The sequence below is a fragment of the Oryza glaberrima genome, chromosome 4 (genome assembly GCF_000147395.1).
Source record: "Oryza glaberrima chromosome 4, OglaRS2, whole genome shotgun sequence".
NCBI lineage: Eukaryota > Viridiplantae > Streptophyta > Magnoliopsida > Poales > Poaceae > Oryza > Oryza glaberrima.
Window position 1 is genome coordinate 10259032 of NC_068329.1, and position 13881 is coordinate 10272912.

Consider the following 13881-nt stretch of genomic DNA (forward strand, 5'->3'; position numbering starts at 1 on the left):
ATCGTAATCTCTTTGGTTACGTCTATGTGTAACATTATTTTTCAACCAAATAGGACTAGTAATTTTCCTGTACTAAAGCTACGGTAATGTTTGTTAATGCAAATCAAACAATTAAAAGAGAACATGTTTTTAACAATCGAGAAAAGATAGATTTGAAATTGAAAAATGGACAGATAAATTTTTATAACTACATAGCTAGGTGCTGAGTTTTACATCGCAGATTTTCTTTTATTAGATTTTCATGTTCAACATGATGCAAAGCTGTTTTCCAATGCGTATCTCAATGTCGACGCTGACATCTTGATGATTGGAAGAATCTAGCTAGAGTAACTAGAACTTGAACACTATGTGCCCGTCCCTGTTAGGTCTATCGAATATGCTATATCTAGTGTATGCTTATACTATAAACTGCTCAAGTAAGATGTATATGCCATATAGTTTTGCGCAACTGTTCTAGTTGTTTGGGTGTAGTTCATTCCATGTAGTTTTCCCTGCAGCTGGTTCTATAATTCATGGTGCATATTTTGTCTTGCCTCTGTTTCAACATTTCTGTTAGGACTTCGGAGAAGTAATGTCAGGAGTATTAGCAAAGTTTGTTGTTGCATCTGTGGTAATGTGGACGGCTCCAGTTGCCACCATGTATGGGTTTTACTACCAGATAATTCCAGGGTTGAATATTGTATCTAATTTACGTTGTTTTTCATCACTATTTTTAAAAGTGGAGCACATTCACAAGGAGACTTCATTTGCTCCCTGATCAGGTGCGAGTCAATTGTCATCCTCAATGCAAACCCTAGCAAGCAGATTCCTTGCTGTTATATCGATTAATCTGGTAATCGGCTTTTATATATGCATGGCGATGAAGGAGACTCCCCACCAAGATCTAGAACCTGATCCAAGTGAATGATGATTCCCATGGAATGGGAAAGGTGGAGTAGCTAGGTCATATCACAACATGTTCATGTTTCACCTGTTAGCTAGAAACGGCTCTTTTATGTCCTCAATACCCTGCCCTTCTAATTCAATATTATCTTCTGTCAATCTTGAGAAACCATAAGAGACCTAACCAGTTGAGCTATGCATAATTACCTGTTTTGGACCATTTTGATTTGATGCCAACTCTAACCGTCTTACCCTGCCAGTTTTTGGTAACTTTGAATATAATATTGCTAACCATTTGGATTAGAATTAAATTTTACGAGATAAATAATAGACACTATTAAAAATTTGGTAGTCAAAACGTATCAAGATCTAGCACTATCAATATTTTTTGGTAGTGTTTCAAACCAAACAAGTTGTTAATTATCCACATGTATTGGACCACGTCACCAAAATTTTTCTATTGAATTGGCCCTTAGAAGTTCTTTTTTCTTGGCTAAGTTCATTTTGAGAAGTTGGGAACTTTCCCCCTTCGCATGGAAAACAAAAGCGGTGAAACACTTAGCAATTTTACTATAGATTTTTTATTAAAAAAATACACCATTTAGCGCTTTGGAAAACATGCATATGGAAAATAAGAGAGGAGAAGTAGGTAACATGGACAATGGAACACAACCTTAGGGCTCATTCGAAACACATGAATGAAAACAATGGAAACGTGAAAAACGTAGCAATAGAATAGAAATGCATTAACTTGTAAAACAGGTAACTAAAACACACAATTTTTTTTTAAAAAAAACTGTTGTTCAGATTGGTCAAAGGAAATCTTAGTTCAATATTAGAAGGTTGACTGTAGTAGCTTATGTGCTATTTTTTTAATTGCATGTGCATGCCACTGATGTGTGGGCCAATGGAATTTAAAACCATCGTTTCGCTGTGTAATTGGATTGCTTTGTTCTTTCCTTGCCTCTATCCTACGTGAATTCTCCACAAAGTGATGTAAGAGGTCCTTTTCCTATAGAATCAAAAAGTATATGAAAGGTACAACGTAATGGAGTGAATGTTATGTCCCAAATACATAAACTATAGCAATCCATAGGAACTACTAATGCGTTCATGCTAATGCTACGATGATATTTAGCATCAAAATATGATATATGTTTTCAAACTCAAGGTCAAAACAGCAAACTTTACACTATTGCTCATAATGTCTCAAAGGAGCCATGCCAAGGGCAGGTTGGTGTCACGCCCCGAACTAGTCCCGAGCGGAACTAGCCCGTGACGCTCCAGATTAACCTGTTAATCGATACCAGTCCCAGGAAACAGTGCTGGTATCACAGGAAGACAGAATATCACAGCAACAGAGGTCTCTTTATTATAGAGTAGGAGTACAGTCATGTTGGGCTACGGACAGATCCCGAGCTCACAACTGCATTTCAAAAGGGAAGCGGAAGCCAAGAATTGGACCAAACATCACAGGCGCGACTTGGGAACTAGGTCGAAACCCTAAAACTCATCGTATCCGGCTTGCTCCTGGAGGAACTCCTCGTCAGCGGGATCCGCTTCATCTTCTTCAACAACTGGGGGGGGGGATATGTATATAGGGCAAGGGTGAGTACGGGAGTACTCAGCAAGCCAGGGGAAATAAGTGTTTAATGCAGGCTTCAAAGAAAAGGCTGTTGTTTTTGCAATTGATTTTTATTTAAACCCTTTTTGAAACAGCTAAGTGAGTGCTTCTCAAACGACACGGATGAGACAGTGCGTCGTGTCCGGTCGGAGTATGTGCAATGTATCAGTCTTTTGAATTGATCAAGTTTGGCACCCGGCCAACAGCTTTCAAACGGCCACCCGGGCCTGGCTGATCCCATCAGCCGCAGATTTTCCAACATCAAACCCATTCCTCAACAGCAAATTTCACAAGGCAGTAGTCAAACAAAACTACGCTAGGAATCACCTCACATGCGCCCATGACCGTGGGCACGGCTGTTCGAACAGTTTAATAACCTCTGCAGAGGGGGTACACTTTACCCACACGACATTACTAACCCGGATCATCCAGCCCGTGCAGAACGGCCATGACTAGAGACCTTAAGGCTTTCATGACAAGGCATTTCGAAAGCCGACACAGGTTCACCATATGCCAACGAGAGGGGTCCCAGACCAACACCAGATTAGGTCCCAGACCATACTGTGCCAGGAAGCCCAGGGGTCCTCCCCGACACCACCCCGGCGAATCCACAGGTCTCTTGGCATCAAGGCTCCCCCGATTAGCTAATTACTCAGCCAGGGGTGTCCCATTCCACCCATGTGGTCGTACTTGTCTTATGTTCGGATGAAATTCCAAGGAAACGGTCCTTAAGTGCAAGAGCGGGAAACCGTACTCCCGGTACGTTCCCCGGTCCGCGATTTTGGAAATTCATTTAGTTCACAAGCACCGACCCAAGTGTCGGGTTTTCCAAGTCTTTTGTAAAACCCCAAGTTTTACCCAAGATGTTTCTCAGATTTTAAGTTTGAAGGCGACCGTCGATACCCGTGCAGAGTGCATGATTACCGAGGCGCAACTAGGTGGTTACAAGGGAACATGGTATAACAATTACAATGGAAGGATCAGATGCAGCAAGTTAGGTAGGCACACCGGTCTGCCTTGCAGATGGTGAAAACAGATTAAGTGCAATCCTACCTATGCATAATATTTTTCAAGCAACATAATTAATTTCAAATATAGACTCAAGATGTTCAAAGGTGGCTTGCCTTGCTCGAGATCTTGAGCCTGATCCTCGAAATCCTCGCACTGCGGGTCTTCGGGCTCCGAAACTACACGCGAAACGGGACAACTCAACAAACGGCGAAAATAAAGCCCTATTATAGACCTCTAAGCATGCCATTAGATAGATCTCGAGATTTGAGGAATTTTGGAAGTTGAACGGAGTCAGACGAACTTACGGTTGGGAAGATATTGAATTTCTACGATTATTGGATTTTTGGTCTAAAGGAAAAGGATTTAATTAAACCCTTTTTGAAAAAGAAAGGAAAAGAAAAGAAAGAGGGAGGGAAATTAGACTTCCCTCGGGCGGCTAGGGCGCGGCCCGAGAGGAAGGGGCGGTTCGGCCTAGCTTAATGGGCCGGCCGGCCCAAGAGGGCGGCCCAAGGGGCGCGCGCGAGCGGGGAGGAGAGAGAGAGCCGGTGGGCCGGGTCCATCCCGCGTGGTCCCGGGTGGGACCCGCTTGTCAGCGACTCGGCTCACCGTGGGCGAGGTGCACGCGGGGCAAGTTAGGGTTTGGGGAGGGAGGCACGGCGCATGCGCGCGGTTCGCGGAGGGCACGGTACGGCGGGCCCACGCGCAGCCTCACGGCTCGCGGTGGACCGCGCGCACGGGAAGGGAAACGGAGGGGCGGCTGACTTGGTCGGTGGGTCCGGTCGCAGCCGAGGTGGCGCCGTCGTGGCGCCTACGTGGCTGCCACGCGGACCGGCGGGAGGTAGACGACGACGCCGGCCGGAACGGACGGCGGACGACAGCGGCGAGCGGCGGAGCGAACCACGGCGATACAGGCGAAAGCGAGCACACCGGGGGGTTGCACGGGACGAGAGGAGACGAGCCAACGGCTCGGATTCGCCGGGGGATGCTCGCCGGCGGCGGATTGCGGCGGCGGCATCCGGCGGCGAGAGAAGGGGGAAACGGCGATGAGGTCACGAGGGGTCGATTCCCGGCGGTGAGAGCATCTACGCGGCTACGGGGATCCGTTGCTAGCGTCGGATTGGGCGGAGCTACGCCGAGCGAGGCCGGCGACGAGCGGGCGCTACGGAGCACGGGCGGCGACGGCGGCGAGCACACGGCGGGCGGCGGCAACGGTCGGGGCGGCGCCAGCTAGCTACGGGGGGGCTACTCGTGCTACTACCCGAGTCTAAGGGGAGGAGATGGAACGAGAAGGGAGAACGGAGGGAGACACTACCGTGCGGGGAAGGGGCGCAGTGACGAGAACCGACGGCGCGGGAGTGATCTCTCCGGTCTCGGGCCGGGGAAGAGGAAGGAGACGAGCGCCCGGAGTCCCCTTCCGTGTCCTCGCTCGTGCCGGTTCCTCTGACACGCGCGACGGCGAACGGCGACGGCGAATAGAGTACGGGAGGCGGCGACAATGGAGTGGAGATGATGGGACAAAACGAGAGGAGAAGGGAGAGAGAGGGCACCTGGGCCTTAAAGGGCGGCAATGTCGGTTTGGAAACCGACCTTGGGCGGTCAAGGGAGCGAGCTGGCGCTCGGCGCTTGCGGCCAAAACGGCGACAGGAGGGGGGGAGGATGACGCCGGCGGGAGAGAAAAGGGGAAAAGGAGGAGAGGAAAGGGGGCTTGCCTCCTTGCCATTTCGGGAAAAGGAGGAGGGAGAGAGGGCGACGCGGCAGAGAGGGCGGGGGGGGGGGGGGCTCTGCCTCCGTCCCTTGGAAGCTAGCGCGCGGAGAGGCGGGGCCGGGTTGTGACGACGGCGATGATGGCGGACCGGCTTGGATCGGAGCGGCGACACGGGCGGCAGGCGCGGGCAGGCGCGGCAGAGCCTGACGGCGGCGGCGACCAGGCGGTCGGCCACCACGGCGCGCGCGCGCAGGAAGCAACGGGCGGCGCGGCGATTTGGGCGGCATCGGCGGGAGGCGGCAGCGAGGGCGGGGCGCTCGGCTCGGTGCGGCTCGCGCGCACGCGCGTGCAGCGCTCGGGCAGAGCGGGGGAGAGCGAGAGAGAGGGAGAGAGAGAGAGAGAGAGAGAGCCGGGGAGGGAGGGGGAGATGGGCCGAGAGGGATTCGGCCCATCGAACCCTATGGAGGCGAAATAGACTTTTGTGGAGGGATTTGATTTGGGAAGGATTTGGATTCGGGATTGAACTCGACGATCGATCGGGGATTTGAGATCTGAGATGGCACGGACACTAGACAACAAGCAAAGAAACGGATTTCGCAATTAGGGTTTTTAAGAGATAGTTTTCCCGCTAGGCGCCACGACGGAACGGGCGCTACAGTTGGGCTGGACCGTCCCCGCCCCTGACCCCTGACTTTCTCCCCTGCCCTGACCCTAGAACCAATGGCCAGGTGTAAAGCGTCCCGCCCCCACACCCAACGGATCCCCATATTCCGACCAAGGCCCCGCATGCTGCAGAAGGACATGAGCAGACAGTGTACCAAGCACGGTGTAAAGGGGGGCTAGGGATTGATCAGTAGTGAGCCACTGGCGCCTTGGAAGATGGAGATGGAGGTAGGAAATTTTGAGCCATGGGGAAGGACGAAGGAGCATCGTCTGTACCTCGTCGGGCTTCTGCAGGGGAGGGGTTCGGAGTCGGCGTCTTCACCTCTTCGGGAGGACTAGGGGAGATTAGAGATGGAGCACTCCTCACGCACATGATGAGTGACCAGTCAACACAACATCAAATGAAGGGGACACACAGGCGAGAGTGCATCGAGTGTGACGTAGATCGGGAGTCAAGACTGGGGCATCTGATCTGAAGGTGAGCGTCCATTATATGCTTGAAAGCCTGATAACTCTACAAGTCCATCTCGATGACATTGAATGGTAACAGTAAGCTCATCGCCATATCGCGGTTGGAACACAGTGGCCACGACTTGGCAACTCTGCTCAGAGAGGGAAGTTCCTAGGCTTAGAGAGAAGCATGGAGGTGGTGGGTAGTGGTGGCTTGACGAGATAAAGCATGGCAAGGTGACGGTGGCACTGCTACAGAAACAGGATTGGTAGCGGTCGGTGAGCAGGGTTGGAGATGGAGGCAAAATAAAACAGAGAAGGCGAAAGATAGCGCTAGCAAGCTACTAGAACTAGAGGAGGGTGCATGGGCACCTCAAAGGAGAGGCTAGGTGGTGCCAGAAGGCGATGCCGGCGGGGATGTTGATGGGCACGGAAGAGATGGCAGTGTGCAAGAATGGCGGTGATGGATCCGAGGGGGACGATTTGTATAGGAATTGGGGAAAAGATCTGGGTTATTTATACCCTTGCGTTGATATATGTCCTGATCGGACACAAGATAAGACTTACAAGAAAAAAAAAACTAATCCTGTCTATTTAAGGATATACTAAAAAATATAAAATTGCCTTGTGGTTGTCGTCACAATTTTTCTTTGAATTCAGCTTGATGTTGATAAACTTTTATCTATGAATCGGCCTCTTTCCTTAACCGAATCCACTAAAAAGCCGTAATAAATTTTGGTGTTAACACTGGGTATTTCAGCACTAGTGCAGCAAAAGGACATCATTTCTTTCAAATATTACAACCACATTGGAATGAGTTATTGCAACATGGGAGTATATCTACCAACTGACCAACATCTAATATAACCAAACCCCTCATTCTCTTGGGCTCAAGCTGTCACTGTCAGCCATGGCAGGTGGCAAGCTAGAGCTTGACGACAGCGTCGCCGTCGCAAGGCTGGTCGACGAGTAACCAACAACCTCCGACCCAACGGAGGTCATGCTGTCGCCGTAGTACTTCATGGTGGAAGCCGCGAACGGCTGCAGGTACACGGCCACCGGCATCCTCGGCGGCAGCACCGGCATCCTGAACTTCCTCGACTGCAGCGCCTCCGCCGCCTGCCTGATCGCCGGCCGCGCCTTCGGGTCGGGGTGCGCGCACCACAGCCCGACGCCCACCACACGCTCCATCTCCCACCGGTCGAACGCGCCGCCGAGCCGTGTGTCGGCGATGGCGTCGAGCGACGACTGATCATCATCACCCCGGCCGTAGAGCTCCCACGCCCACTCCACCAGGCGGAACACCTGTCCGCCGCCGTCGTCGTCGTCCTTCCCACCACCCGCGGTGGCAGCGGCTGCACGAGGTGTCACTACCATTGGTCGCCTCCCGCTTGCCACCTCGAGCAGGACGATGCCGAAGCTGTACATGTCGGACTCGGTGGAGGCCTTGCCGGTGATGACGCACTCCGGGTCGAGGTAGCCCGGCGTGCCGGCGACGGCGGTCATGGTCTGGAGGCTCATGCCGTGGTCGATGAGGCGCGCGAGGCCGAAGTCGCCGAGCTTGGCGTTGAAGGATTCGTCGAGCATGATGTTGCTGGGCTTGATGTCGCCATGGACGACGCACTGGTCCCATTCCTGGTGGAGGTACAGCACCGCGGAGGCTAGTCCATTGATAATCTGGTACCTGACAAAAATTAGTCACATAATATGATACACAGATACAGGGAAAGTATATTTGATTTTCACAGAGAATTTACATATGAGTTTACGTGCAATACCGCGCTTATTTTCGGATTTTTTTAGATCATATGAGTTATTGTGAATTTATAGCATTCTTTTTAGAGAAAAACTCCAAATTAACCCTTAACTATTACGATAGTATGAATATAAATGTGATGCGGTAATTTGTATAATACATCACCTTATAACTAACTGTTATGCGAAGATAAAATCGAACTTTCGAACAGAGTACTACTCCTTTTTCCCCGTCCTTTCCAATTTGATCTATCATATTTGTAAATGTTACCGAGATCAACGCAAAAAATATCACTCCTTTTAGAATTAAACCTCATCGGTCATGATGTTGTACTAGGCATGTATGTGGATATGAAAACGTGTAGTTAAATTAATGTGAGGTATGTAACGATGTCATTTACTCATACACAGATAAACGAACATATATACAACGATGCCATTTACTACTGCACACCTAAACGAACATATATACAACAATGTTATTTACTTCTACACGAATAAGCAAATAGATAACAGTTAGATAATGATCGATTTAGAAACTAAGACGTACAAATTTTAGGGTATGATTAATTGGGATAGAGCCATAGAGGCAGTAGTAATTACTCCCTCCGTTCAAATTATAAGGAGTTTTGACTTTGGTCAAAGTTAAACTACTCTAATTTTAACCAAATTTATAAAAAAATAGTAACATTTTTAGCATAAGACAAATATATTAAAAAAAATATATTCAATTATAGATTTAATGAAAATAATTTGGTGTCTTATTATATTTTTTATAAACTTAATTAAATTTATAGTAAAATGATTTTGATCAAATTCAAAACGAATTATAATCTAAGATGGAGTAGTTTATGGTTCTCGTAGGACAAGAATCATCAACATCTATCTATTATATACTAAAAGTTCATTAAACTTCCTACAAACTCTTCTAAGCCGCCACATAGCACCCCTAAAAACACTCCTAAGTCGCTATATGGCGCTTTAAAAAATTTTAAAATCCGGTGGGCCCATTATTTCTAATCATTAGATCTATTATAAAAAATATAATTAAATTTATCTCAAAAACTCGTATAGTACGTGCACGTATAGGTATTCCCAAAAACAACAAGTACGTCCATAAGTATGATACGTACGCTGGGCCCACATCATTCTTTTTTTTCTTTTTTCTTTCTCACTTATTAGATGGAAAACCAAACTACCTATAATTATAATTGTCTCACTTTCCAGAAAAAGACAAAACTTAATTATCTACCTCATATACTACGGAGAAAAACGATAAATCAAAAAATATATCAATATATTAATAGTAAAATCGGAAAGAAATACTAATTAACAAAAATCATAAACACCGGCACTTATTGTTGTCAATAGCCTTTCAACAATGATTTTGTTAAAAATAATACTATACAAAAATAAGTAGGGGGCAAAAATTATAACTATTTTCATCACCTCCTCCTTTTTTCCCTCCATGTCCTTCAATGCAGCGTATAGTGTTTACTATGCCATCGTAAATATTGCAGGCATATACATATGGTTGAGTTAAGGTGGGGTCAGTAAAAGATCACTATAGGCAATGTATCTAAAGTAACATTCTTACTAATGCAATCCTTTGTGGGTGTGCTCATAGTGAACTAAGTGTTAAAATGGTGCAATAGGCTGGTCTTTAGGGTCACGGCTACGTTGATGTGGGACCCATGTTTCAGGGCATTATATAAGAAGGCTTTGGTAGTTACAGTCGATTTCATCTGTTAGAGAGACATTTATATCTATTTTTAATGGTTTTATCGTATTATCCAGTAGAAGTGGTATGTTTAGATTATTTATACATAGATGTGGAAATAAGTGATGAACATCGAGTTAAGCAGTGTAGATTATTTTTTAGTGTATTAATAATATATAATTTATTTTAGTGGTACTAATGCAGTTTCATTTATTAAAAATGAACATAGCTTTTAAAACAATAACAATAGAGGAGTTTATATATGACCACGACAAAATGATTTTTATTTAAATATGAGATATATTCTTATTCTTATCATATTTAGTAGTATATTAAAATATACCATCTATTTTACGGTAAATATATTTCTTTTTTATTGTAAGAAAATTTACATTCCCTTACAGTATATATATAGTGATGTAAGATTTATTTTACCATTCTTTTTCTTGAACAACAAATAAAATGTCAGTGTATCTCTGCGGGCTTTATTCTCAGTTTATATTTTAAAAATATTTTCTGATTTATATTGCATCCTTATAGTGTTTTGAAATACAATCTACGATACATGCCCACGTAAATGGGCGGGCTCCCTTCCTTGTTAATCATAAGAGATTTACTCCCATCTAGCAGCTCTCCTCTGTCATTTACTTATTACTATAATTTGAGTGACTTCAAATGTTCAATACTCTCCCCTATTCTCTTTTTCGGTTCCCAATTTAGACGGCTAGATTTGATTTTATACCTCCCGATACAATCCGCCGGACCGAAGCAATCCTCTAATCATAATTCATGCACCCGGAGGCCGGGACTCGGGGACACGTCACCATCCATGGTTAATGTATTTTCATCAGTCCAGCCAAATTGCCCTGTTGATGGAATCTACAGGCAGCGCTATCGTAAATGCGGCCAAGATGTGGGCCCCACAAAAGCCACTTCGTCAAGGTAGGAACACGACTGATCGATGGTAACATGGGCACATACGTACGTACCTGAGCGGCCAGGTCAAGGTCTCCTTGTTGCTGTAGAGGTGGCCGTCGAGGCTGCCGTTGCGCACCAACTCGTACACCAGCAGCAGCCGCCGCCGGCCATGGCACCACCCCATCAGCTGCACCAGGTTCCGGTGCCGCAGCCGGCTGATCACCGTCACCTCCGACCTGTACTCCTTCCTCCCTTCCATGGACGCCCCCCGGGTGAACACCTTGATCGCCACGTCCCGCCCGAGCTCCCTCACGTGCCCGCCGTACACCGACCCCGACCCGCCCTCCCCGAGCTTGCCGATCTCCGCGAACCCGCCCGTCGCCGCCGCCAAATGCGCGTACGGGATTCGCCGTGGCCCCGTGCCCGACTCCATGTCCTCCTCCTCGTCGTCGTCGAGGGAGTCGTCGTAGGAGTCGCCGTCGTCGCGTCGGCTGCGTTTCCTCGCTCGGCGAATGAGGATGGTGATGGCGAGGACGAGGAGTAACAGTGCTATGCCGGCTGCGGCCACGGCGGCGCTGAGATGAGCCGTCTTGGCTGACGAGGTGGATGGCGGCGGCGGGTTGGTTGTCCTCGTCGGCAGCGTCGAGCTGAAGGTGAAGGAGAGCACGGTGTGGTTGCTGGCGAACTGGTCGCCGGTGGCCGCCGAGAAGCCTACGGCGACCTGCTCCGGCAGCACGCTTCGCAGGTCGACGGCCGCGGAGAGGTTGTACGTTGCGGTTGCGGCGCCGCCGCCGACGGCGAGGGCGACGTCGAGCCGCCTCGCGCCGCTGTCGTAGGACACCGTGGCGGACATCACGCCGGCGTCGACGAGGCTGTCCTCCGGCAAGACCACGTAGTTCCCGCGGCGCGAGTCGACGTTGTTGACGTCGACGCCGACGTGCCGGCCGCTCGGGTCCCACCCGTCCATGTGCGTGTCGAACTCGACGGCGACGAAGCTGGCGGCGCCTGAGGCGTTGCCCATGGTGGCGCTCGCCGTGTTCCTCGTCAAGCTCTGGTCGAAGAGGCCGAGGCATCCCTCGTAGCACTCCTGCGGCATGTCGGGCATGAACGGCGCGAGGAAGAACGTCATGCCGTGGCCGGCGAGGGCGTTGCCCCTGCCAGCCACCGACCGGATGGTGAAGTTGAAGCTCGCGGCGAAGCTGGCCTCCTCGCCGGTGGCGCCGTCCCAGAGCTGCACCGGCCGCTTGTACAGCGCGCGTCCCCTGGCCCGCGCCGCGAACTCCTCGCCGAGCAGCTCGATCCGGCCGGCGGTGACCATGGCGTCGTCCTCCTGCCTGAAATCTTCGGAGACGAAGGAGTCAGCGTCATAGCTGAAGGTAATAGAGGTGGCGGGGACGGCAACGAGCAGCAAGTGGAGCAAGAGTAGTAGTAGCTGCTGCTGCTGCTGCGGCGGCCGCGGCGTTGCTTTGCTGCTTGAGGAAGACGAAGGGTTTAGGAGGACAGCCATGGAATGGTGCTACCGTACGTGGTTGCAGTGCAGTTGCACTGCCACGATGACTTGTTCATACGCCCTAATTAGTTAACCAGGCATCTTGACTTACTGCCACGATGATTTTGATCGCAGTTAGACAGTTCTCAGTTGGGTCCCACATAATTATTAATTTCCAACAAAAGTTGGAGATTACTTCTGTCCGGTCGCCTGAGGTCGACACCAAAATTCGGAGACCAGAATGCTCGCGTGCTTGCATAATGAGTCTGTAGAGTACTACTGCTACGGAGTAGCAAAGCAAATAGACAACCTTATTGGTGGGTGTAAGGGCATTCTCAATGTACATGTAACAATGGGTAGTAATACAACGGTCGGGCTCAGTGCAAAAAGAACTAGCTATAACAAACTCCACAATGGTTAAAACCTATAAGAGGAAATAAGATGGGTCCCACTTAGTCAAAATACAGTGCTTCTTTGAAGTCTTCTACTACCTCCATCCCTAATTAGTGATCACTTTGACTTTTATGTTATAACGTTTGGCCATTCTTCATGTATGAAAAATTAATGCAAATATAAAAAATAATAAGTCACACTCAAAGTACTTCTGATAATAAAGCAAGTCACAAATAAAATAAATAATAATTTCATATTTTTTTAATAAGACGAATGACCACAAATTATAAAAAAAACTTAAAACGACAACTATAGGACGAATGAATTGACTCCCTCCTTTGTGCAGTACTTTTATTCTTTTTTTTTCTCTTGTGACCAAGCCATAAGCTTACGGTGAACTTTAGCATTTAATAGCCTATTGCTACGTTCCACAATGTTTAAGGCTGAGATCATTTGGAGAAGATGGGAACAAATCTCCTGCGGACAGAAAACGGAGTGGTCCATTAGCTTGTGATTAATTAAGTATTAGCTATTTTTTCTCAAAAATGGAGCAATATGATTTTTTAAGCAATTCTTGTATAGAAACTTTTTACAAAAAATACACTGTTTAGCCGTTTGAAAAGCGCACGCGTAAAATATGCGGGAGAGGTATTGGGAACATAGGCTGCCGAACACAACCTAAGGCTAGTCACAAGCTGCCAACTCAACCTTATGACCCTTGTTATGTTCACATTGGATGCCCTATGTTTTCGTAAAATGATTTTATCTCATATGTTACTTATCCAATCGATTATTCGATTATACCGTTATTTTTGTCGCAATTAAATATTTACAATAAGATATCACTTAAATATATTTCGATGAAAAAATATACATGTTTCGATAGTTGAAGTCAATGTTTCACCTAGAAACTGACTATGTTAATTGCATATTTTTTAAGTTTTTTATGTTGCAATAGTTATTTGGCTAATGTTTCACATCATGTGTATTTAGATGTTTAAATAAATATATTATGATATTTCACTAGAGCATTTTAAAATGTTACACGTAATGTTGTTATATGTTTCAGTAAATATTTTATGATGTTTCAATAATTATATATTAAATGTTTCAAGTATAATATAAAAATGTTTCAATTAGAAATATGGTATATATATTATTCAATATATAGTCATGTGAGAGCTTGTTGTAAGATTTAATATCAAAGAACACAATGGTGTAATTGGGTCACAGATTGAATCATTAATTTACCATTAAAAATAGTTTAAAGT

At 47.2% G+C, this 13881-nt stretch overlaps 1 protein-coding gene across 2 annotated transcripts; it reads right to left on the reverse strand.

Moving 5' to 3' along the window:
- Positions 1–6984: 6984 nt before the first annotated feature.
- Positions 6985–12659, reverse strand: LOC127769770 (L-type lectin-domain containing receptor kinase IX.1-like). 2 transcript variants are annotated; one of them, XM_052295398.1, is made up of 3 exons: positions 12254–12659; positions 10800–12062; positions 6987–8019 (listed from the first exon to the last, which is right to left on the reverse strand). In XM_052295398.1, the coding sequence occupies exons 1-3, from the start codon at positions 12292–12294 to the stop codon at positions 7212–7214; spliced, it is 2112 nt and encodes a 703-aa protein (XP_052151358.1). In that variant the 5' UTR covers positions 12295–12659; the 3' UTR covers positions 6987–7211. The 2 variants fall into 2 exon arrangements, with proteins under 2 accessions (XP_052151357.1, XP_052151358.1); XM_052295397.1 differs by having other exon boundaries at positions 6985–8019; positions 10800–12659.
- Positions 12660–13881: the final 1222 nt, after the last annotated feature.